Raw genomic sequence first — 22,314 nt, forward strand, 5'->3', positions numbered from 1 at the left:
ATTATGTGGGATAATTCACCAAATATATAATTATGAAAATGTGTTAAAATCAACTCTTTTATGGCCAAATTCAACTGATGCTTGCTGCCTCTATCGTCTCATCAAATTCAACTGTTCAGCTGGTGATTTTTCTAATGATTTTCATGTGTGCCATCTCAAGTGAATTAGGCCATGTTTGGTAGCATCATTTTGAAGATTATATCATGTTCAAAATTACAGATGGTAAATCGGAGCTTGAAGTATGACTTTGGGTTATTGGCACTGATTTAGATAACAGTTTACAAAGTACCATGTCGACTGAATTGAGTGACCTAAGGGCAAAGGTTGGCATCTACCTCCTTGAAGAAAGACTGTTGGACGAGGAAGATATTGTGGTCAAAGATGAAGAAGATATTGTGATTACCACAGTGTCCCAGGCAGCCATCTTCTATGCAGAGCCTCTCTTTAACAAGACCCCATATCATACATCAGTCTCTGGCCATGGCTGGATTCAAGAATTGATTGATGGGCATCCGGAACAAATTAGAGTGAGCTTGGGGTCAAGAGAGAGATATTTGATGAGCTGGTTAGGACTTTGAGAGAAGCAGGGCATACCAATTCAAAGAGTGTGTCTTTGGAGGAGAAGCTTGCTATGTTTTTATACATGAGTGTGACTGGGCTCACTGTCAGACATGTTGTGAACATTTTCAATGTGCCAATGACACTATATCAAAGTAGGTTCTTTGTATCTTATGTTTTACTCATTTTTTCTAATAATTTTGCAGGTATTTCAAGGAAATTCTATTCGTGTTTTCGTCCACACCCATCTACACTAATTATGTACATCTACCATCTGCCAACGACCCTATGCCTCCCAAAGTCCTGAATAACCCAAAGTTTTATCCCTTTTTTTCAGATGCAATTGGTGCCATTGATGGGACACATATCACCTGTGCCCCATCCACTGCAGAACTGTAACTACCAAGAGTTAGTTACTCCGGCGCACACAGGAACACACTATAGAGAAAATGAAGAGGGAGTGGTTACCCCTTAAGATGCAGAGAGTTAGTTGGTATACAACAGGAGGACTCGCTGAGTCCTTCCCCATGTATTGCTCCTGTATATATACTGAATACATGTTTGTTTGTACATATGTACTGTACAGTTGCTAGAGGCAGTGGCTGCTGATGTCATGGGGCCTAGCCCATGTGACCAGCTCCACTGCATGAGATACTTGTAGCTAAAATAAGAATAAAGGCAGCGCCGCGTGAGAAAGGTGGAGTTTGAACTAAAAGGGGAAATGCCACATGGCACAGTGTGAAAACTACAGTACAAGGTTAAAGCGGAGAATGAAAATCAAAGGAAAGGTCCGAAAATGAAAAGTAAGGTAAATGGTCACATGACTGGTCATGTGACTTGGAAAATAAAAGTAGAAGTACAAAAGTGAAGCGTAAGTAGGTGCTGGTATGTTTAATTGTAACAAGAACACCATCTCTCATAACATCAAAAGGGCAGTGTCACCCAAAACTGCCTGGCGTGTTGTAGCTTTGACCTCGAATTTCTCTACATTTTTACTGGCTGGGAGGGTTTGGCTGCTGATGCAGCTACCTACAATGATGCTTGCCAACACAATCTTTGTGTTTCTGCTGGTATTGCTTCTTCCCCACAGCTTTTGGTTCCTTACCGAGGAGAACACTATTATTCCGCTAAGTGGGGTTAAGTGGGGCTCAGGTGAGTACTTTGCTCTTCTATATACTAATTCTGATTATTCAACAGGCCTAGGAGCAAAGAAGAGCTCTTTAACTTGCAACACACTCAAGTGCGCAACTGTATTGAGCGCATTTTCAGCATCTTCAAGCATTGTTTTTGGATCCTCCTCTGTCCACCCAAATTTAATATGGACATACAGGCTTGCATCACATCCTCCCTGTGCATACTGCACAACTACATCCAGATGCACAATCCTGACAACATCCACAAATTTTCTGAAGATGTGCCATCATTGGTCAGCACCGGTTCTTTATCTGATGGGCTGCCAACTGAACTGAACCAACTTGAAGCCAATCTGTGCCACAACAGAATAGCAATGGACATGTGGGTGTCATCCTATGCTGAGTTGCAGGCTAGAGGTGCTGTATAGACATTGCCGGTATTGTTTTCTTGTAATGTATTTGTAAACATGCAAATAATAAAAAATTGTTTCTTATTTGGAACATTTGTAACAACTTTACAGCATAATACAATTTTGATAAAATTGGATAATGACCAGACCAGGGATTGAACCTGGAACCTTCTGGATACATGCCAGCTGCTCTACCAATTAAGCTATATGGCCAAGGTTATACAATGTAGGATCTTAAACATGACATGCAACCATGGACGTCTTACACAGAATAGCTGCTGCATACTGGGCTGGCTTACAAATCAGAGGTATTATCCTATGGAGTATTGGTATGTCAGAGTATATTCTAACAAATTTGTGGTATGAAAACGGTTCAAAAATGAATATAGCTACAGCAACTTGGGAGGAAATGCAGTGTTCTGCCCCGGCAGCTTACCTACCCATGTCATCTGGAGGCTTGGCTCCTGTGTAGCCATGTCCAGATAATTGGAGACCAGCTCACTATCAGCATGCAACATATCAATCAACACCACTTTCCCTTTGTCATTTAGCTGCACCTCCAGCTGCCCCACAGTCTTGATAGCCAAGCTCCTCATCGCCGCAGGTTCCAATGACTGCGTAGGTGCAGTTGAAGCAGAAGAACTTGGCTGAGCTGCTTTCCCTGTGAAGGCATGCTTTAAAGTGTTGGTGAGTCAATCCTTGTACTTGTAACATTTTTTGTTGTGCTTTCCCCGGTTGTCCACCATCCGCTGGACTTGCTCTTTCATACCATTAATGGCAACACCTGATGAGCGTGGGGCTTTGCTAGAAGTGGCTGAGACTACAGAGATGGATTCAACAGCTGATTATGACAATGTAACACTCATAGACATGCTGATAGGTTTGGATTGGGCACTACTTGTATTGAGGTAGGTACCAGAATTGCTGGCACTCTTTTGCCCATCCACAGCCATGTCCTTGCCACCATGATCCTCCTCTCCTCCTCCTTGTTGTTTTCTATCTCTCCATCCAAAACTGTAGCCTCCTCCCTCAGTAATGTGGTGGGTGTCTTCAAAGACTGCGCTTGTGAGGCTTGAAATGTGTGAGTTCCTTTCACCTAACTGGGTAAAATTCCCGCAACCTCACCATACCATTTACATCTATCTGTAGCTAAACAAGTGATAATTGCCTTTGTCTCTTTGTTTTTACTCTGAAAATGGTGAGTTCATGTGTGGGAATAGGAAATTAAACACTACTTACCTTGAGAAGTGCATCCTAGACATGTTGGTTTACATTTGTGATCTTCAAGCCCCTTTTAATGCTAAATCTGGGCCCAGACATATTTAACAAGTCTCCAGCACAAATAAACCTCTTCTTGAGCTATCAGGCTTGTTAGTAAGAGCCATGACATGATGGACGCTAGAGTACTAACACTGAACCACTTTGTGTGGATAGAATTGGTGGTCTTTTGGGCTCCTCTTGTTGTTATAGGCCCTAACACATCTTCAGCAGCAGTGTAGAACTGGGGTTTGAAATTCCCCCCCTCTCCAAGGAGCCCTCAATGCTCTACAGCAATATCCATGAGTTTCTTCAAATCTGCTATGGTCCATATGGCCTTTGGCCCCTTTTTCTTCTTTGTGGTTGTTTGATTACTTGTGTTGTTGATGCTCATCATTTTCAATGATCATACAGGGTAGTGTTATGGAGGCTTGGAAAAGCCTGCTGCTGGCTGACCTTTGTGCCATTGATAGGGTTGCTTGGTGGGTAATTTAATGGTATTAATACAGGTGTTCTATCTTCAAAGACGCCCAATTCTGTATCACCCTATGACCAGCCTGTTTGGCATTTGGCACTGTCAAGCCACCCAGCACAACAATGTTCTAACACCATCATCTTCAAAATGATGCTACCAAATATGGCCTTAGACACATTTTTAGAGTGATTTTATACTGTATACAATATCTTTTAAACAACAGCATTGTGAAGTGAAAGGGTCAGAAAAGTGAAGGAAGGGAAAGATAGAATACAGACTCCACATTTGACCAATCAACGCCAGCTGCACAAAGAAGCAAGCCCGCTTATCCATGTTTGAAACCATGTTCTGTGCCTTCACATTTTGAGCCAATGGTGGGTCAAGTTGACCCCCAGGAGCAATCCAGTCGAGAATAGCACTCTTCAAGCTCTTTATACTATCTGACCTAGTGTTTGATGCTCCTTACTGTATCTGTAGATCTAGCTAAAGATTATATGGGCATATACAGAAAGGTAAGATTACAAACCAAGCTGCTAATCAAATCAGTTTCTTCTACTGAACTGTTCTCCAAATGCGCCTGAAGCCCTGGTATCATATTGAGGAGAGAACTAAATACCCACTGTTTATTCATTTCACTACAAGTGCAAAGTAAGAGCTGAAAGTAGTAAATAGATAGAGAACAAACTGAGGGGTTAGTACACTGGATCAGCCGGAGCTCCTTTCTTATTCCTTCATAGGTGAAACACCATTTCAGAGTAGTGTCTTTAGATTACACATAGTATAGATGGTTGTACCAAAGTGATAGCCATGGTGGGCTAGAGGATCAGAGTCTTTCTGCTATTGGACTTTACTTTATGGCTGTACAAACCTGTAACATTACTTACACAGCATTCATTGTTCTATCTCTTTTTTTCCCTTATTTTGACAATCTTATCCTGTACTACCTACGCAGGATTTGTCAGCGTACATTCCTTCCTTCATGTTCTTTCTCATTCTTTTTGCACAGCTATACTGTGCATAGCCTACCTTTCTTTTACTATATAAACCCCTGTATTTTACCAACTCCAATCCAGACTTCTTCTCCAATCTCAAGTTCACTACTCTCTGCTACTTGTGATCCAGTGTGGTCACAACACTTCCCACTGCTACTACTGTCAACTGCTGTCATCGTCACTTCCCATTTTTGAAGTCATTGTCATCCCTTTCGATTAGAGTCCTTCTGAGCACTACAGTCTGTGTGTCAGGAGCCTACTATCACTGGGAACCTCGTCACCCCATCATCTTGTCGTTCTCAAACCTACCTTGTGCTACAATTAGCAAGGTAGTGCTTGTCCATACTCATCACTAAGCCCCTATCTTCTATAATTCAACTATCCCTCCTCCTCAAAACCCACACCCATACATCTCTGGGTTTTACTTTGAAGGATCATCATACATACCACCCCACAAACAACCAGACCACTCCACTGTTCTAGGAGGCAAAGCCCATACACAAGTTCCATGGAATCTGGGAGGATTGTGTGTTAGTTTGTTTTGTGGGTGGTTTTCTAACTACAGTTCTCATCATCGACAGTGTCAGCCTTGAGGCGCTAACTGATGTACATGAGGTTGTAGCATGGTGCTTTAGTAAGTAGTCATGTGACTTAAGGTCACCTGATGAGATAAGATAAATATATAGATAAGATCAAGTGATTAGATATGGAGAGATAAGATGTTCGATCTGAGAGTTATCAGTACATATTGGATAGGATCGTGACATTCCCCCCCCGTCAGGACTTCCATCCCGAAAGGTTGGTTCAAGTTTCCCATTAATTATAGATGTTATAATTATGAGATGGTTCGGTGAGGTTTTTGAAGGGCTGGAAATGAAGGGCAAAGTTAATACGCCTTGGTGCACTTGGGAAATGATCATGAAAATCTTTTACTAATTCTGAGGCATTTTTTATGTGAGCCTCTGGTTCCCATGTACATTCTTCTTTGCCATAACCTTTCCAATGTAGTAGATATTCTAACTTGCCACGTTTCAGTCGTGAGTCAAGTATTTGCTCTACTACATATTCTTGTTGGCCATCTACTTCTGCTGGTGGTGGGGGTTTCGGTTTCTTTTGTCCAGGAAACATTGGTTTTTTATAGGGGTGTAGTAATTTTTCCATTAAAAACTGGGTATACATTTTTCCATTTTCCAGGGAGTTTAAGTTTATATGCTGCTGGACCAACTTTCTTTTCAATGGTAAATGGTCCGTGTCTTTTATCATCCAGCTTCTTTGATGGCTGATCTGTGGTGATATGTTTGGCTTCAACATGAACTTTATCTCCCGGTTGGTATTCAATACTCTTTCTCTTGTTTTTATTATAATCTCTGCTGCCTTTGCTAGAGATTTTTCTGCTTCTTTCCTCGTCTCTTTCATCCTTTCTACAAATTCTTCCGCACTCTCACTTTTTACTTCTCTCCTCTCTTCTGTGTCTACCTTTGGATGCTGGCCATTATCGAGATAAAATGAGCTATATCCAATTGCCGAATGTTTTTTATTGTTATAGGAAAATCCCGCTAAAGGTAACCATTCCTTCCAGTCGTTTTGTTTATGGTTTATGAATATTCGGAGATATTATTCAATCTCTCTGTCTGAGGGTGGTATGCTGTTGACGGGTTTCCCTTTATCTGTAGTAGAGTATAAAGATCCTTTATAAAATTTGAGACAAACTGTACTCCTCTGTCAGATATCACTTTTTTGGGTAGTCCGTTATATCGGAATACAGTATCTCTGAATATTCTTGCTACTCCTTCAGAGTTTAATTTGGCATGTGTTGGTATCAATTCAATCATTTTTGAGAATCAATCTATGATGACCATTATTGTATTATAGCCTTTGGATTCTGGTAATGGTCCAATGAGATCTGTTGATATGATCTGCCAGGGGTGGCTCGGGATCTTATTCGGATGTAATGGTGCTGCCTTTGCCTGGTGATCTGTTTTGGTTCTTTGGCAAGTTTTGCACCCCATTACATATTCTTGGACATCTTTGTCCATGTATGGCCACCAATACATTCTGGTGATCAATTCCCTTGTTTTATACCGGCCTGGATGACCAGCCACAATGGAATTGTGATGATCCTTGATGATCTTTTCTCTTAGTTTTTGGTCTTTTGGAACATACATACAACCTTTGAAGTATACGTGTCCTTCATCGGTCCACCAACCGTCTTGGTGGTTTCATATTTTATCCTCAACCTTCTTTATGACTTTGTCAACATTTCCCATTCTCTTTTTGATCCATTTAAATATTTCAATAGTCTTTTCTTCTGCTCCAGCTATCTCTTGTCTTTGTTTTCCTGTCAGAGACATATTGATTCTAAATAGATTGTCTTTGAGTACTATTATGTCTTTGTTGTTGCTCTGTCCCTTATTATGGTCTGGTCATCTTGATATAAGATCAGCTGTCTTTGAGTACTATTATGTTTTGTTGTTGCTCTGTCCCTTATTATGGTCTGGTCATCTTGATATAAGATCGGCTTTGATGTGAGTAGCTCCTGGTTTGTGATACAAGGTAAAATGATAATTTGCCAGTTTGCTAACCCATCTTGCTTGTCTTCTATTCAGCTTCTGAGGTTGTTTAAAATAAGTGAGATTTTGATGGTCCGTCCAAATCTCAAACTCTTTTGTTGCATCCATTAAATAATGGCGCCATTCCTCTAAAGCTGACATTATCACCAATAGTTCTTTATCATGAATCTCATAGTTTCTTTCAGTGGGATTGAGAGATTCCGATAAATAAGCTATTGGTTTCCAGACACTGTTCTGCTCTTGGGAGAGGACTGCTCCTAGAGCATAGTTGCTACTATCCGCTTCTACTCTGTATTGACTGTCATTGGTCGGTAAGGCGAGTACTGGGGTTGAACTGATTTTTTCTTTTATCTCTTGGAATGCCTTTGTTTGCTCAGTTCCCCATACAAACTCTTCTTTTCCTGTGAGCTTTGTCAGCGGTTTCGCAATTGACCTGAATCCTTGTATAAACCGTCTGTAAAAGTTAATGAATCCTAAAAAGGCTTGTACTTCTTTTTGTTTTTGCATTCTGGCCATTCTAGGATTCCTTTAACTTTAACCGGATCCATGTGGATTTCATTTTCTGAGATGATTAATCCCAAATACTCTGTTTCTGTCTCTTCAAAATCACATTTTTCTGGTTTCAGATATAATTGGTTCTCCCTAAGGATTTGAAGTACATATCACGTCATTGCTCGGTGTTCTTCTCTGGTCTTTGTGAAGATCATAATATCATCCAGGTATATCACTACCTTCCCTTCATCAATTAGTTCTCTGAAAATAGATTTTATCATTGTTTGGAACGTGGCACATGAATTTGTTAATCCAAAGAACATTACGAGCGGTGTCATGCACCAAAGTTGATTGGTAGCATGGACAGGTGTCAATAATGAAGCGAATATTCAAAAGACTCCCCTTTGCGCCACACAGGCACAGTGCCACGTGGAATAGTAATTAATATTGCCCTTTTTGAACTTGTGGCTGATCAGCATCACCTCTATTAGGCAATCCAGTCACGCTCACCTTTGCTTTTCCATCCGGTACTTTCCACGTTTCGGCATTTCGGCAAATTTTCGCGTCGCCACTGGCTACACATTGCATTGCGCCCTCGCTTTTGTTGTTTCCCTTACTCCCCTTCCTTTGCCTAGCCCCACCATGGGCCCCTTCCTCTCCTTTTTATTCTCACCTGACGGTCGTTTCTGGATCCCCATTGTAGTTCACCTCCTCGTCACCTCCAGCCTCCTCCTCCTCATCTTCTTTGCTCCCCCACCATTTCTGATGTCAACACTTCCTATCCGCTTCCGTCGCCGATCCGTTGACTACCATGTGCCACTGCTGATATCAGCAAAGCCCCGGCGGCCGGTTCAAATAGGGCAACAGGTCCATCTTTATGACGTCGATCTACCATCATATACTATCAAAACATTGGTCGCTCGTCTTGCCTGGTTGGAGCGTGGGTGGGTAGTTTTTGAGCTGGAGAAGGTTCATCCCCTTGCGTCACCCATGTTCATTGCTGTCCCATTCACTTGGGTACACTTATCATTTGTCCATCGTCTTCGCTACAGCTACACCTACCACACGCTGCCTGGGACTCACTTGTTCCAAATTGGAACTACTCCTCTCCCTCCCTCGTTTGATCAGGTGGTCCAACACAACCAGTCCATTGTTAAGGCCATGGAACTGTCAGATTTGGACTAGGTGGTGGACTGGTGGCTCCAGTTTCTTTTTTTTCAGCAGAACATTCATTTACAGTGCAATTATTTTTGATTTTTGAATCATTTTTATGGACACATATTTTTTTTAGAATGTCTGACTGACAATAAAGGAACTGTGTTGATACTGATAGTGTTTTGCCTTGCCCTTTTTTTACTGCATCTTCCCATGACATCATGATTTTCTTGCTCTCTTTCTGCTATTGGACTTTACTTTATGGCTGTACAAACCTGTAACATTACTTACACAGCATTCATTGTTCTATCTCTTTTTTTTCCTTATTTTGACAATCTTATCCTGTACTACCTACGCAGGATTTGTCAGCGTACATTCCTTCCTTCATGTTCTTTCTCATTCTTTTTGCACAGCTATACTGTGCATAGCCTACTTTTCTTTTACTATATAAACCCCTGTATTTTACCTTGTAAAAAAAAAAAACAAGAACTCAATTCCAGACTTCTTCTCTAATTTCAAGTTTACTACTCTGCTGCTTGTGATCCAGTGTGGTCACAACACTTCCCACTGCTACCACTGTCAACTGCTGTCATCGTCACTTCCCACTTTTGAAGTCATTGTCATCCCTTTCGATTAGAGTCCTTCTGAGCACTACAGTTTGTGCGTCAGGAGCCTGCTATCACTGGGAACCTCGTCATATTGTCGTTCTCAAACCTACCTTGTGCTACAATTAGCAAGGTAGTGCTTGTCCATACTCATCACTAAGCCCCTATCTTCTATAATTCAACTATCCCTCCTCCTCAAAACCCACACCCATACATCTCTGGGTTTTACTTTGAAGGATCATCATACATACCACCCCACAAACAACCAGACCACTCCACTGTTCTAGGAGGCAAAGCCCATACACAAGTTCCATGGAATCTGGGAGGATTGTGTGTTAGTTTGTTTTGTGGGTGGTTTTCTAACTACAGTTCTCATCATCGACAGTGTCAGCCTTGAGGCGCTAACTGATGTACATGAGGTTGTAGCATGGTGCTTTAGTAAGTAGTCATGTGACTTAAGGTCACCTGATGAGATAAGATAAATATATAGATAAGATCAAGTGATTAGATATGGAGAGATAAGATGTTCGATCTGAGAGTTATCAGTACATATTGGATAGGATCGTGACATTGTGCCATGCTGCACTTTTCTTTTGTTCAAACACCACTTTCTTACACTGCACTGCTTTCTTTTATGTATTTGTAGATACAACTCTCTCTAGAGCTGGTCACACGGGCTGTGCCCTATGACATTATCAGCCACTGCTTTATCAACTGTATAGTATAGCATGTACAAATAACCTGTAATAGTATAAATACCCCATAGATCCAGGAGACCCCTCAGCGAGTCCTCCTATTGTTTACCCACAACAAACTCAGTCCTACCTTAAGAGAGAATATCCTCTCCTCCACTTACCACTTTCTGCTTGTTCTTGTGGAGTGCTAGAGTATACAAGCTTTGGTTGAAACAGTTATTAGGGTCGTGAACCACACATTTTTGAAACACATCTCAGGTGATGTTAATATAATTTGATATTTGCATTTTCCTAGGTCTTCATGGATATCCAGTGTGTAAGTTTGCAAGTTGATAACTATACTGCTAAATCCCATCTTATTAAACTGTTGTGCCTATTTTGCTGATATTAATATGAGTGTATAGGTCACCATTATATTCATACATGATCTTCCTCAAGGAAAACCTTACTATTTATTATGCCATCCTTCATCAACAAAAGGAAGATCACCATTGTCACCTCACCCCTCAATGCTCTGCACCTGTGCCAGCTTATATAACACAATCCAACCCAAGATGAAAGGCTTCACTGGCATTAACTTGTCAAACATATAGTGCCTGTTGATTGAAAGCTGACTAGACTGCATGCTTGAGGGTCTGTCAATTATTAGAGCTAGAATACCCAGATTAAGTAACTTGGGACTTGATGTGAGCATTGACTAGATTAACATAGGATTTTCTTTCTCTTTCTTGGTGGAAGGTTGGCTGAGAAAAGAGGGTATTAAAAGAGTATGGTTGTGTTATTATAGTGTTGTAGTATGGTTTTTTTTTGTATATACAGAAAGCCAGCTTGTAGTTTCGCTGAAAGCTTACAATAAAGATCAAATTAATATATCAGGAAACTAATTTCCTATTTGAGCAGCATGGAGGCACAGACATGACTTGATGTGGGTGTCATATATCAAAAGTCTCCAGACATCCTAGAGATATGGCTGTTACGATAGACACTTCCAGCACCTACCTTGGCACTTACTTTACTTTTACTGTACTTTTACTTTTTTATTTTTCAAGTCACATGACTGATCACATGACCATTTACTTTACTTTACTTTTAGAACTTTTCATAGTCATATGATCAATCACATGACACATCACCTAACCAGTGTCTAGATTCAACATGTAATTGGTCACATGCTGGACATCAGACTTTAAACTTTATTTATCAACTGTATAGTACCTTATGTATTGTAGTATTTACTGGAGCAACACATGGGGAAAGACTTAGCAAGTCCTCTCCTTAGTGTATACCAACACTAGTATGATAAGCTCCCTCTCTTGATAAGTTGTACCATTATTTCTTCGAGTTGTAGTTTCTGTGGTTGTGCTCTTGTGCCCCAAGGTAGTACCTTGTTGGTGTTGCCACAGTGGCTCACTTGGGTTCTGACCCCTTCTCCCATTTTGGATGTCTGATTCACAAGACTGCATCTAATTATGATCAAGAGTTCATTGCAATCAATTGTTGAGTCAGACAAATTGGAACCACACCAAGGCTGAGTTAGAACCCGCCTTTCAGAGTGAACAGCTCTATTGTTTGAGAGTCACAAAAGTCATGCAAAATACTTAACTCACCAAATACTTCAAATTTGAAGCTGAAAACATGTTGGAGGGGGTCTTTTAGGTTGTAGATGTAAGGACCATTTCAAGATTTTCTTATCTTTGCTATGTCTTGGTTCTCAAACGCCTTACCTGTTACACCTCTGGCTCTAGGGCTAGAGGTATCCTTTGCCGTTTTACTTCTCATAGCCCTCACAGGCTTTCTTAATCATCACTACCATTTTATATCACAGATCAGAGACTGGGTATCGCTCCCAGCCAGCCAGCACACTGGGTAGGGACTGGTAGTAGGCATCTCGCCAACCAGCTCCAAGCCCCAGTAAGGCCTGGTTATACTAATAACGCCTTATTCAGGATCGTACCTCATTATGAGAATACGGTTCCTGAACACGCGTGACAATCCTCTATTATTAGTACAAGTCTCTCACCTGCTGATTAATCAAGTCAAAAGTTGTACGATAGTTACTCTCCCTTTTTCTTATTGGTCGATTGATTCCTCAGACCACTTTTCGTATATTCTCCTTTCGGTCTGAGGAACGGACAGTTCACTATATAAAGCCTTACCTATTCATGTATGGCTCCTTAGTTTTCTATTACTGAATTTACCCGCTTTACTCCTCAACAAGAACCTTTGAAGCTTACCTCTCAAAGTCCTCTACTCGCTATATTTACTAGTGTCTGTCGACCTCAAGCTCATTGAACCCCTTACTCCCTGCAAGTGCAGAAGGAGACAGGTTTCGTTTTTATTATAGTTTATCGTTGCCTCACAGTAGAAAACCACTGGATAAAATATCTAATGACTATGGTAAGTGCAACATAGATAATTGATATCATCTGAACCCCCTGACAGTACAGGCGACTATTCCTGGCTAATGCTTTTTATTGAGTGTCACTGCCGTAGCGGAGCTAGTAATATATTTGAGACCTTTGGCGTACGGTATATTGAGCGGAATGTGAATTCGTTGCCTGTGACGACCTGTGTTATTCTGTGACTTCATGTGACTGCGACTTCAGTACAGCCGCAACGATCGTAAGCGATAGTACTACAATTGGTTTACTTCTACTAGTAACACACCCGCTGACAGATTGTCAAAATATCTCAATTTTGGTCCTGCTTCATTGATAATAATCGTTCCCACTCTCCCTGCTCCATTTCATAGCTCTCCTTCTTCACGTCAGGGAACGACCGATCCCGCACTGCCGAAACATATTCTTGGATACCTTTCCCTACCTCAGCACCCACATTCCCAAAATGCCTGACAAACTTTGCTTTATGTCCATGCCACGTCGACATCATGTCATCCCAAACTAGTACCTGTCCACTAGTACCAGGTCCAGCACCGATCCCAATCGTAGGCACACGCAGTCGGCTGGTAATGTATGTTGCTAACTGATGCGGAATTGCCTCTAGCACAAGAGCAAATACTCCCGCATCCTGGAGTGCGAGCGCGGCACGCAAAATTGTATGAGCGGACTCTGCTGTACGGCCTTGGACTTTGTAGCCCGAAAGAGCTGTATGGCGTTGGGGAAGCAGACCAATGTGACCCATAACAGGGAAGCCGAAGGTTGTGAGAGCCCGAACAGAATCAACAATTTCTTCCCCTCCTTCTATTTTCAGACATTCTACCCCACCTTCTTGACGCATACGGATAGCACTACGAATGGCATCTTCTGGGCCGGTGTAATAGGAACCAAAAGGCATATCGGCGACAAGAAGAGGTGCGACGGTGCCACGGACAACAGCCCGACAATGATGGATCATCTCCGTCATCGTCAAATTGACAGTCGAATCGTAGCCGAGGCAAACTTGTGCAAGAGAATCACCGACAAGGGTGATGTCTATTCCGTGAACCTCGCAAGCCCGAGCGGTAGGAAAGTCGTAAGCTGTGAGCATAGTAATGGGAATGCCTGTTGCATGTTGATTGTAAAGGCTTTGAATCGTCACTTTCTTGCGGGGCGCTTGTAGACGAAGATAATCAGATAATCAGTACGAGTAATTGATTCAATGGGACATACTGGAAGATCCGTCGACAGCTTTCTTGTTATACTGCGATGAATGCACGCTCATCCAGCGCCGAACATCGCCTCTGCATGAACCTGGACGAAAGACTCTGCTGATCCCGATGAGAGACATTGAAGGGCAGATGACAGACGTGTAGACACTTATTGAATACAATTTATACAATGGTGTTGGCAGTGTCCTGGCTCATAAAATCATGCCATCGCTTTTTTGTGAGAAGACCTGGAATAGAGCAAGCAGGCTCGTTTGAAAACGTCTGATGGCACACGATTTTGTTGCACCCGATGGCACACTTGTGAAACTTCAAGCCACCGTTCCACACCGGACTCGGCACCGCATGCCCGACACACGCCACCGTCACACCATGTGAATATTCTAAAGTTACAGCACGTGATTCAGCGCGTTATTGATGATCGCTTCCCACGCCCCTTACACCAAACCATCATGCCGCCTCGCACCCGAAGTCAAAGACAAAGAACAAAGGTCGCCGACGTCGTTCCAGACAGCGACAAAGCACAGAATGACAACGAGGGGGTCGATGAGAACAAGGCGTCGGGTACATTCTTTGATGACAGCGTGAGTGTCGAGAACGACGAGAATGCATTCAAGTCCCATACTGTAGATCTCCCGCGATATGGCGCAGGTCTGCGCCAGAGTCTGCGACCACCTGACCCCGTCCTGCGCGATATCACAGATCAATTTCGTGATAAGCATCCAGACTCGCCATCTCCCGCTGCACCTCCTCAAAACTGGCGGGAAGTGCGCAAATCAAAGAAACCCGTACTATCTCGCTCCCTCGCACCTAAACTGCAGGCTTTCTCTCCCCTTCCGCCATCCTCCCCATTTCCCTCCACATCGACATACGAGCCGCAGTCACTTCCTCGCCCTCGGCGGGAAACGTTGCGCACTGTTGCGCCACGAAAGCAGGCTCATGTATACGCTCCCACCCCGCAACAAGGCTCTGATCCATTTGGAATTCTTGCTGCCGAGAAGAGACTCCGTGCAAAACGGGTGCAGAAACCTGTTTCTAAACCTGCTCCTTCCTCTTCGCGTCTCAAAACTACACAACGTCTCCAATCACAGTCGGATCGTGCTCCTACTCCTCGGCCCACCAATGACGAGGACTTTGATGATTTGTATGCTGAGATGGATGAGAACCAGCCACCCATTCCTGCTCCCGTTTTTGTGCCCTTGTTAGCTCGAGCAACAGCACTAGAGCCAGCGTCGACTCAGTTTCTCGAGGAGGTCGATGTCGCACAGACGTTTCCTGATCCTCTTCGAACACCAAGGAAACGCAAACGCAAACCTCTTGAAGCTTTGTCGCCGCCATTGATGACTCCCCACTCCAGCACTCCACCATCTAGCCCATCACCTGTCAAGGTGAGGACACAGTCCGTCCCAAAGCCTCGGGAAAGAAGGACAACACCTCCCCCTATGTTTGATGAGGATGATGCAAGTGGCATCGAAAATGAAAGTGCCGACGAAACGCCAACAAAGAAGCCTAAAATCAAGCCTATCAAATCAAGACGGAAAGTGAAAGACGGATCTGATAATAGTGGAGAGAGCCCAAAGCGAGCTGTGAGGAGATTAGAAGCATTGTTACCAACCAGACCAACGAGAACGCGTCTCGCAGCAGCACGTAAAGCGAAAGCCAGAATAATGATGCAAGGTGATGATAATGACGACGACAGAAAGCGAGGGAAAGTGGCGCCGAAGAAGAAACGCGCCCCGCCTTCCAAGGGAGGGCATAAAGGGAAAGGGAAAGCCAGGGCCAACGAAGAAGACATAGACTTAGATGGTGACGTAAAAGAGGTATGTGTCCACAACTTACTTTTTAGTTCCCAAGTTTTAACTCAATGTATTCGATCGCAGAAGTACGAGAGAGAACGGCAAGCGCGATTAGAATACTTCAAGAAACTGGAGGGCTACCAGATTGCTAAGGAAAACGTTTACATTGTTTAATATATCGCCTTTATGTATGTGGGCAGGCTTTTTATACTGATTTATATATCTTTGTTTTCCTAGTTATGGCATAGTTTTATATACTCGATACATCCCAAGTACCCATGCTATCATAATTATGCATCTGATCCTGTGTATTATGGTTTCCTTACATTTTATAACGATGTATTTGTAGCAGGGGCTTGTTCTATTTGCGTTTGGGGCGACCTATCTGCGTGATTCGTAATTCATGAACCCGCTGCCGTTGACCGCGAGGCTGTTTTGATGCGCTCACGCTCGGCTTTGAAGAATGCCCTACAAGTCTCGCTATCAACGAACTCCTTAGCACGAACTATTTGGGGCGGTAGATTGAGGTCATCTTCGAGTGTAGTGAATTGAAGGATGACCATGAACTCATTTTCGTACGGTGAGTTCGTGACGGACCATCCTTTTGATGAACCCTGATAAACGAGGGAGATGAAGGAAAAATATTGGCCAGTGCGCAAGTCATTCCAAAATCAATTACGTTCTAGAAGTGATAGAGTAGAGCTTACATGGAACACGACCACGTCGTCGATTTCTAAAAGCTCGTGTATCGTGAACTGCAATAGGTCAATTTCCAGATTACATCGTCAACTAACACAAATATTGTGAATATAAGACAACGTACCTGTATTTCAGCGAACATGGGCATGAGTTGCTCTATGTACTCGATATACTGCTTCTTGTTAAGGACAGGTCTGCTAAGGCACCGAGGAAGTATGCGGTGCTCTAGATTTGGGGCAAAGAGAGCAGCAAAGGAATCACGGCGGCGTGCAGGGGAGTCATGGTGTGTCCATGAAGACAACGCATCTACGTACGATACGGCAACACGGACCTTTGGAGAGGCGTTAGGAGACGGCTGCCACGACGAGGAGGACATTGTTGTCGCTGTTGGTGGTAATGAGGAGCCCGGAAGCAAATTATAATGATTAGATAAGAACATGAACAAGGGGCGTGAGAAAAACAATGTTAATGTGGCTGTGATCCTAGAAATACAAGTGTATGTCACAGTTCTAACCTCCCTTCTTTTCAGTATAATTCATATGCTGGCCGCACCTGAAGTAGCAGCACGTTCGCGTTCTCCTTGGAAAAATCCTTTGGAAAAATCGCTGTCTAGGAACTCCTTGAAGACGGAAATCTGGGGCAATGCATCTGGTCCAGCTTCGGATTCGACAAAGTTGAATGTCATCATGTATTCGTTCGTGTAGGCTGCGCCTGTTACAGACAGCCCTTGTGAAGAAGCCTGAGAACGATTCAGACTCGTACAGTGACTACTGGTGTAGGATGGTAAATGAACTTACATGCATAGATATGGAGTGATCACCCTCTATAAGCTCATATACAGTGACCTATGGGAGTTATTTGGCGTCAGTGCCTATCCTCTCTGCCGTTGACTTACTAAATAAACGGGATCACCTTTAACTCTACAAACATACCCATCACCTGCCTAGAGAACTCGAGACACTCTTGCTTATTCCGAACAGGCTGGCCGAAGGAACGAGGCAGGATATGGTGCTGAAGCGTCGGTGCGAGGAGTGCGGAATGGACAGCTAGACGCTGTTCAGCCGACTCGTAGGTGTGCCATGATTCCAAGTGATTTATAAGGGCAAGGACAGCACGAACATTAGGAGAAGGACTGGCAGACACAGACGACGGCAGAGAGACCATTTATTGGGTGGTTTGGTTCGGGGTGAAAGCTATCAAATGGCTCCATAGCCTTGCATCTGATAATCTATACCGGTTTTAAACCAGAGAGAGGCGCTTGTGTGTCCAACTATCGTGGGAACGCATATCGTGGCTGTGCAATTTTATGCTGCTCATACTGTAGAAAAATATTATCGGTTTTGTACACTACATAAACTATGTTCGAGGATGAGTCCGACGTCGAGGACATCGACAGGCTCACCATAAATGAGCACTTTGCCAAGGCTTTTCAGTACAAAAAGGAGCGAGAGGAGCTCTCAAAATGTATGTTCCTCCTGCTTGAACCGTGGACAAACTTATATCAGCTATACAGTGAAAGAAAAATATGGGTCTGACTATGACTCAAATGAAGATGAAGAGGATTCGGAGGATGCAGAATCAGAGGATGAAGATGGGGAGGAGCTTACCCCTCAGGTGGATGCCGCGATTCTGCGTACGCTTGCGCGAATAAAAAACCGTGATCCAGAAATATATAATTCAAGCAAGAGTATATTCGAAGGTACGTTTTTTCGTGCAGGACTTAAATCCCTTTCGGCTGATTCAGATGCTTAACAGAGGAGCAGACACGAACAACCAAGCATCCTGTTGTGAATAAGGCACGCAAAGAGAAGGTGTGTATACCCTTCAATCCCGACCACAAAGGCACTTACCCCGTGTATTCTACATGATTAGTCGAAGTCGAAACCTATCAATATACAACAAGCAACGCTCGCATCTGCTCTTAACGCCGCTTCTGGCTCCCGAACTCCTTCACCAGAACCTTTGACTCATGTTGAGGAGCAACGTGCATTACGCGATGAAATGCGAAGCGCATTCCACGATGCCATCGTCGCTGATAGTGGGGACGACGAAGACATCCTGGTCCCTCGTGAGAAAACGCTTGATGAAATGGAGAGAGAAGAAGAAGATTACCGCGCATTCTTGGCACGGGAAGTTGGACACGAGTTGGAGCAGCTTGTCACAGTCGAAAGCGGTGCAGTAATGTCCAGCACGGACGGTGAGGATGAAGAGGAAGCAAAAGCGGAAAGTGGGAAGAAGTCCAAAAAGAAGGCAAAAAGTACGTCGGAAGGAAGTAAGGGAAAAGGAAAGTCCAAGCAAAACCAAGATCAGGAGTTTCTTCTGAAGTAAGTCGATTTCTTTGCGTGTGGTCATATGTCGTAGGTACTTATTGGAGTTTCTGCGATAGCTATATCCTTAATCGTGGCTGGATTGATCGAGCAAGTCGTCGCGTTCCAACCTATGGAGAAATCGTTGGATCCCAAAAATCAAAATCGAAGACAGGGGAAACAGAGCACTCCAGTGACGATATCGATCAAGCACCGGAAGGAGATAATGTAGAAGAGCTCGACGACGATTTTGATGAAATTGCAGAGCGCTTTGAGAGCTCGTACAATTTCCGATTCGAAGAGCCGTAAGTTTCCCTGGCCTACACTTCTCTTTCTATTCTATTATTGTATTCTGAAGCATTTATGATTTGTACTGTTTAGTGATGCTGCCGAGATCAAGTCCTTCCCTCGTTCTATTCCGATGACTGTACGTCGAGAAGACACATCTAGGAAGGAAGCGCGTGAACGGCGGCGACAACGCAAAGAAGAGGAACTGGAGAAAAAGCGAGAAGAGATAAAAAGGCTAAAAGCACTGAAAATGCGGGAGGTTCGCCGCAAGCTAGAGCGAATTGGACGTGAGGGAGGACTGGCGTTGCAGGATGGCACAGACGCAGGTAAGTTTCAGCCTATCTTTAGACGTTCTGTAGGTTTTCAGGAGTACTAATCTGAATGGCATGTGAAGCTTTGCAAGATCTGGACCTAGATGCGGACTGGGACCCGGATGCACATGATAGACAGATGGATGGCATATATGGGGATGGGGGTGATAATGACAATGCATCCGATATTGACCTCGAGAAGCCCACATGGGATGATGATATTGATATCGACGACATAATCCCCCCAGAACAAGACGAGGAGAACGAGCTTTCTAAAGACAAGAAAAAGAAGAAAAAGAAAAAGGACAAAAAGAAGGGGAAAGGGAAAGAGGACGATGAGCCAGATGGTGTAGATGTTGATGCCATGGATGCCGAAGTAGAACGTGATCCCGACGAGGAGGAGTGGGACGGTACGGAAGAAATGCGAAAGCGGAAAATACAGGAATATATGGATGAAGTGTATGGGCTGGACTTCAATGACATGGTATGTCTACTATCCGCTTCTTTCTTGACATCGTACAGCATGTTCACACACACCCTTTCGTGCACAGGTGGCTGGCATGCCGACACGCTTCAAATATGCCCCTGTGGCTTCGCAGACTTACTCGCTGACACCCGCAGAAATATTAACAGCCACGGACGCAGAGTTGAATCAGTTTATGAGCGTAAAAAGATATGCCCCATATCGCGCGGAGGGCTGGGACCACAACCGGGGTGCACGGTTGAAGGAACTTAGAGATAAAATAACCGAGCGCACTGGGAACTCCAGTGTTTTAAACAAAGAGGGGAGGACTGATGCTGGGGAAAGGCCCGCGAAAAAGCGAATGGGAAAGAAAGAACGGCAACGGCTGAAAGGTGTTGGTGGAACAGAAGAGCCAGAAAATCCTGACGACGTTCAAGGCGTCGTAAAGGTAGCCGACCAACGGAAACGAAAAGCGGAAGACGAGGACAAAATAGAGGAAACAGCGGGAAATGATGTCGCTACTCAGGAAAACGACGGACCAAGGAAAAAGAAAAGAAGAAGGCATAAGAAAACTGTCCAGCAGTGATAGTTGTTTTGGATATTATATGTTGACGGCGAATCAGACCACATTGACTGTTAACAATATTGCTTTACAATCACATTCATTGACAGAAACACCGGTGTATACGCTGTTTCTAAATATATGGCTTTACTTATATCACTATGTATTATATTGAGGTCCGTTGTCTAAAGCTACAAGCAGTCAGTAGAGAATGTAACGAGATCTACACTACGAGATACAATTCATCGTTACACCTTACAAAGAACATGTCCTAGGCGTATCAAGTCCAGATGAAGGAGAAGGCGTTAGCGTGAAGTACACAAGTCCACATATGATAGATCATGACGAAAATTGACAGGACCCACACCCGCCAGTTGCGTTCAGCCCCGTATTCTGCAATGAGCAACTCTTCAACGAAGAAGATGAACAGAGTAAAGTCGGGACGGTCCCAGTGAGCGCAGTATTATTCTGAAGGGAGATAATCTGGAGAGACGGCGGGAAATTAGAAGGCAGAGGTGGCTGGAGATTATTGGAAGATAGCAGTAGTTGGGTTAATGCGGAGAAGGACGAGATGGATGAAGGAATGGTGCCAGTGATCGAAGTGGATGCAAGGTCGCTGCAGGCACAAATGTCAGTTATATAATAGTGAGTGAAACAGGGGATTACACGTACAGCAGCTGAAGAGAAGATTGAAGGGATGAACTAGACGAGAGAGTAGATAGCGGATTGCTAATTTGCTGTGAATTGATGACACTACAAATATGTCAGTACGGATGATAGAATGACGAGGGGAAATAGGACTTACAGATTCTGTAGTGACAACGTTGCTAAGCTGGAAGGTAAAGATGTTCCCATCATCTTGTTGTTGACCAGTGTGAGAGTGGTTATTGCTTTCAACGACTGGAAAATATTATCTGGAAACGCTGTTATAGCAGTAGCCTCCAGTTGAAGGTTTGTCATCGCGGTCAAGTTCGTGAATGACGCAGGTAATGATCCGGCTAAATAACCGTAAATTAGTATCTTGCAAAAGGGCTCTTAACAAGAAGACATACCTGGTATTGTGTTTCCACCAACAACCTGCAGCGATTGCAGACTAGTAAGACTTCCAATTTCCGATGGGAGTGCTGCTGGTACTCCAGGGAAAGTGAGTTTCCTAAACAAAATCAAATCAAATCAAAATTAGCGTTATCCAGGGAGAAGAATATTTATATCGACATACAAATTGGAGACTTGGCCGGACCCATCGCACGTTACACCAGTCCATGCACAGAACTTGACATCTTGGACCCAGCTTCCATTACCCAGAGTGGCCTGTCCTGCGGCGTTAGCTGTTTCAAATACAGCACGCAGACCACAGAATTGGATGGCATTCTGTATCTGTTGACCATCCTGGGTATCGGTATTAAGGAAACTGGATGGGACAGCTTGCAACGTCGGCAAGCAGGTAGAGCATGGATACGAAGACGGACTCGAAGGAGCATTCAACGTGTACTGCGATAAGCATTGTTGGGCGTTTGTAGATAGTGTAGAAGATGTCGAAGTCGAAGACGTCGAGCCCGAATCAGAACTTGAGGTGCTAGACATTGACAGCACCTTTACATTCAAGAATATGGTATTTCCGAGCAAGAATAGCAGAATGATGATCAGGAGAACGAGACACCATCTCCTGCGCTTGCGTTGCTTGTCTGATTTGGTGTGGCAGTTGCAACGGCGCTTCTCTACGTGTAAAGGAGGCCACTGTTGCAGCTTTGGTTGCGAATCAAGCTCTGAGTCCTGACCCAACGTTCGAATGTCGAAGAACAGTTTGGTGAATCGATCCCGGACTCCGCCTGGGGATGGGGTCTGAACACCGGCCTCGATGTCTTTGGGAGATGAGTTGCGCATGATAGATTTAGAAGAGATGCTGAAACGTGAAGGAGCGACTGTAGATGCGGGAGAGAACT

At 43.7% G+C, this 22,314-nt stretch overlaps 7 protein-coding genes across 7 annotated transcripts; 2 read left to right on the forward strand and 5 right to left on the reverse strand.

Annotated features, from left to right (window-relative positions):
* Positions 1-290: 290 nt before the first annotated feature.
* SERLADRAFT_436135 (uncharacterized protein) lies at positions 291-957 on the forward strand (the record flags this gene model as incomplete). The annotated part of the gene is made up of 3 exons (XM_007316431.1): positions 291-527; positions 571-713; positions 765-957. The coding sequence occupies 3 exons, from the start codon at positions 291-293 to the stop codon at positions 955-957; spliced, it is 573 nt and encodes a 190-aa protein (XP_007316493.1).
* A 1,378-nt stretch (positions 958-2,335) lies between these two features.
* On the reverse strand, positions 2,336-3,363 carry SERLADRAFT_407143 (uncharacterized protein; the record flags this gene model as incomplete). Its single annotated transcript, XM_007316432.1, has 6 exons — positions 2,336-2,417; positions 2,538-2,565; positions 2,604-2,762; positions 2,814-2,921; positions 3,000-3,172; positions 3,341-3,363. The coding sequence occupies 6 exons, from the start codon at positions 3,361-3,363 to the stop codon at positions 2,336-2,338; spliced, it is 573 nt and encodes a 190-aa protein (XP_007316494.1).
* A 9,521-nt stretch (positions 3,364-12,884) lies between these two features.
* SERLADRAFT_463246 (uncharacterized protein) lies at positions 12,885-14,218 on the reverse strand (the record flags this gene model as incomplete). Its single annotated transcript, XM_007316433.1, has 2 exons — positions 12,885-13,893; positions 13,951-14,218. The coding sequence occupies 2 exons, from the start codon at positions 14,066-14,068 to the stop codon at positions 13,034-13,036; spliced, it is 978 nt and encodes a 325-aa protein (XP_007316495.1).
* Positions 14,219-15,933: 1,715 nt separating this feature from the next.
* SERLADRAFT_463248 (uncharacterized protein) lies at positions 15,934-16,848 on the reverse strand (the record flags this gene model as incomplete). Its single annotated transcript, XM_007316434.1, has 3 exons — positions 15,934-16,356; positions 16,450-16,497; positions 16,566-16,848. The coding sequence occupies 3 exons, from the start codon at positions 16,815-16,817 to the stop codon at positions 16,144-16,146; spliced, it is 513 nt and encodes a 170-aa protein (XP_007316496.1).
* An 18-nt stretch (positions 16,849-16,866) lies between these two features.
* SERLADRAFT_384837 (uncharacterized protein) lies at positions 16,867-17,605 on the reverse strand (the record flags this gene model as incomplete). Its single annotated transcript, XM_007316435.1, has 5 exons — positions 16,867-16,915; positions 16,956-16,959; positions 16,994-17,180; positions 17,239-17,286; positions 17,354-17,605. 5 exons carry the CDS (start codon positions 17,603-17,605, stop codon positions 16,867-16,869), a joined length of 540 nt encoding a protein of 179 aa, XP_007316497.1.
* A 180-nt stretch (positions 17,606-17,785) lies between these two features.
* Positions 17,786-20,987, forward strand: SERLADRAFT_414406 (uncharacterized protein; the record flags this gene model as incomplete). The annotated part of the gene is made up of 8 exons (XM_007316436.1): positions 17,786-17,905; positions 17,955-18,140; positions 18,197-18,252; positions 18,314-18,765; positions 18,828-19,052; positions 19,129-19,361; positions 19,430-19,830; positions 19,898-20,987. The coding sequence occupies 8 exons, from the start codon at positions 17,800-17,802 to the stop codon at positions 20,393-20,395; spliced, it is 2,157 nt and encodes a 718-aa protein (XP_007316498.1).
* SERLADRAFT_384847 (uncharacterized protein) lies at positions 20,943-22,121 on the reverse strand (the record flags this gene model as incomplete). Its single annotated transcript, XM_007316437.1, has 5 exons — positions 20,943-20,987; positions 21,044-21,124; positions 21,177-21,369; positions 21,424-21,524; positions 21,591-22,121. Coding segments are annotated over 5 exons (785 nt in total), but the record flags the coding sequence as incomplete, so codon positions are not given.
* Between the last annotated feature and the right edge of the window lie 193 nt (positions 22,122-22,314).

This window comes from Serpula lacrymans (genome assembly GCF_000218685.1).
Source record: "Serpula lacrymans var. lacrymans S7.9 unplaced genomic scaffold SERLAscaffold_5, whole genome shotgun sequence".
Lineage (NCBI taxonomy): Eukaryota > Fungi > Basidiomycota > Agaricomycetes > Boletales > Serpulaceae > Serpula > Serpula lacrymans.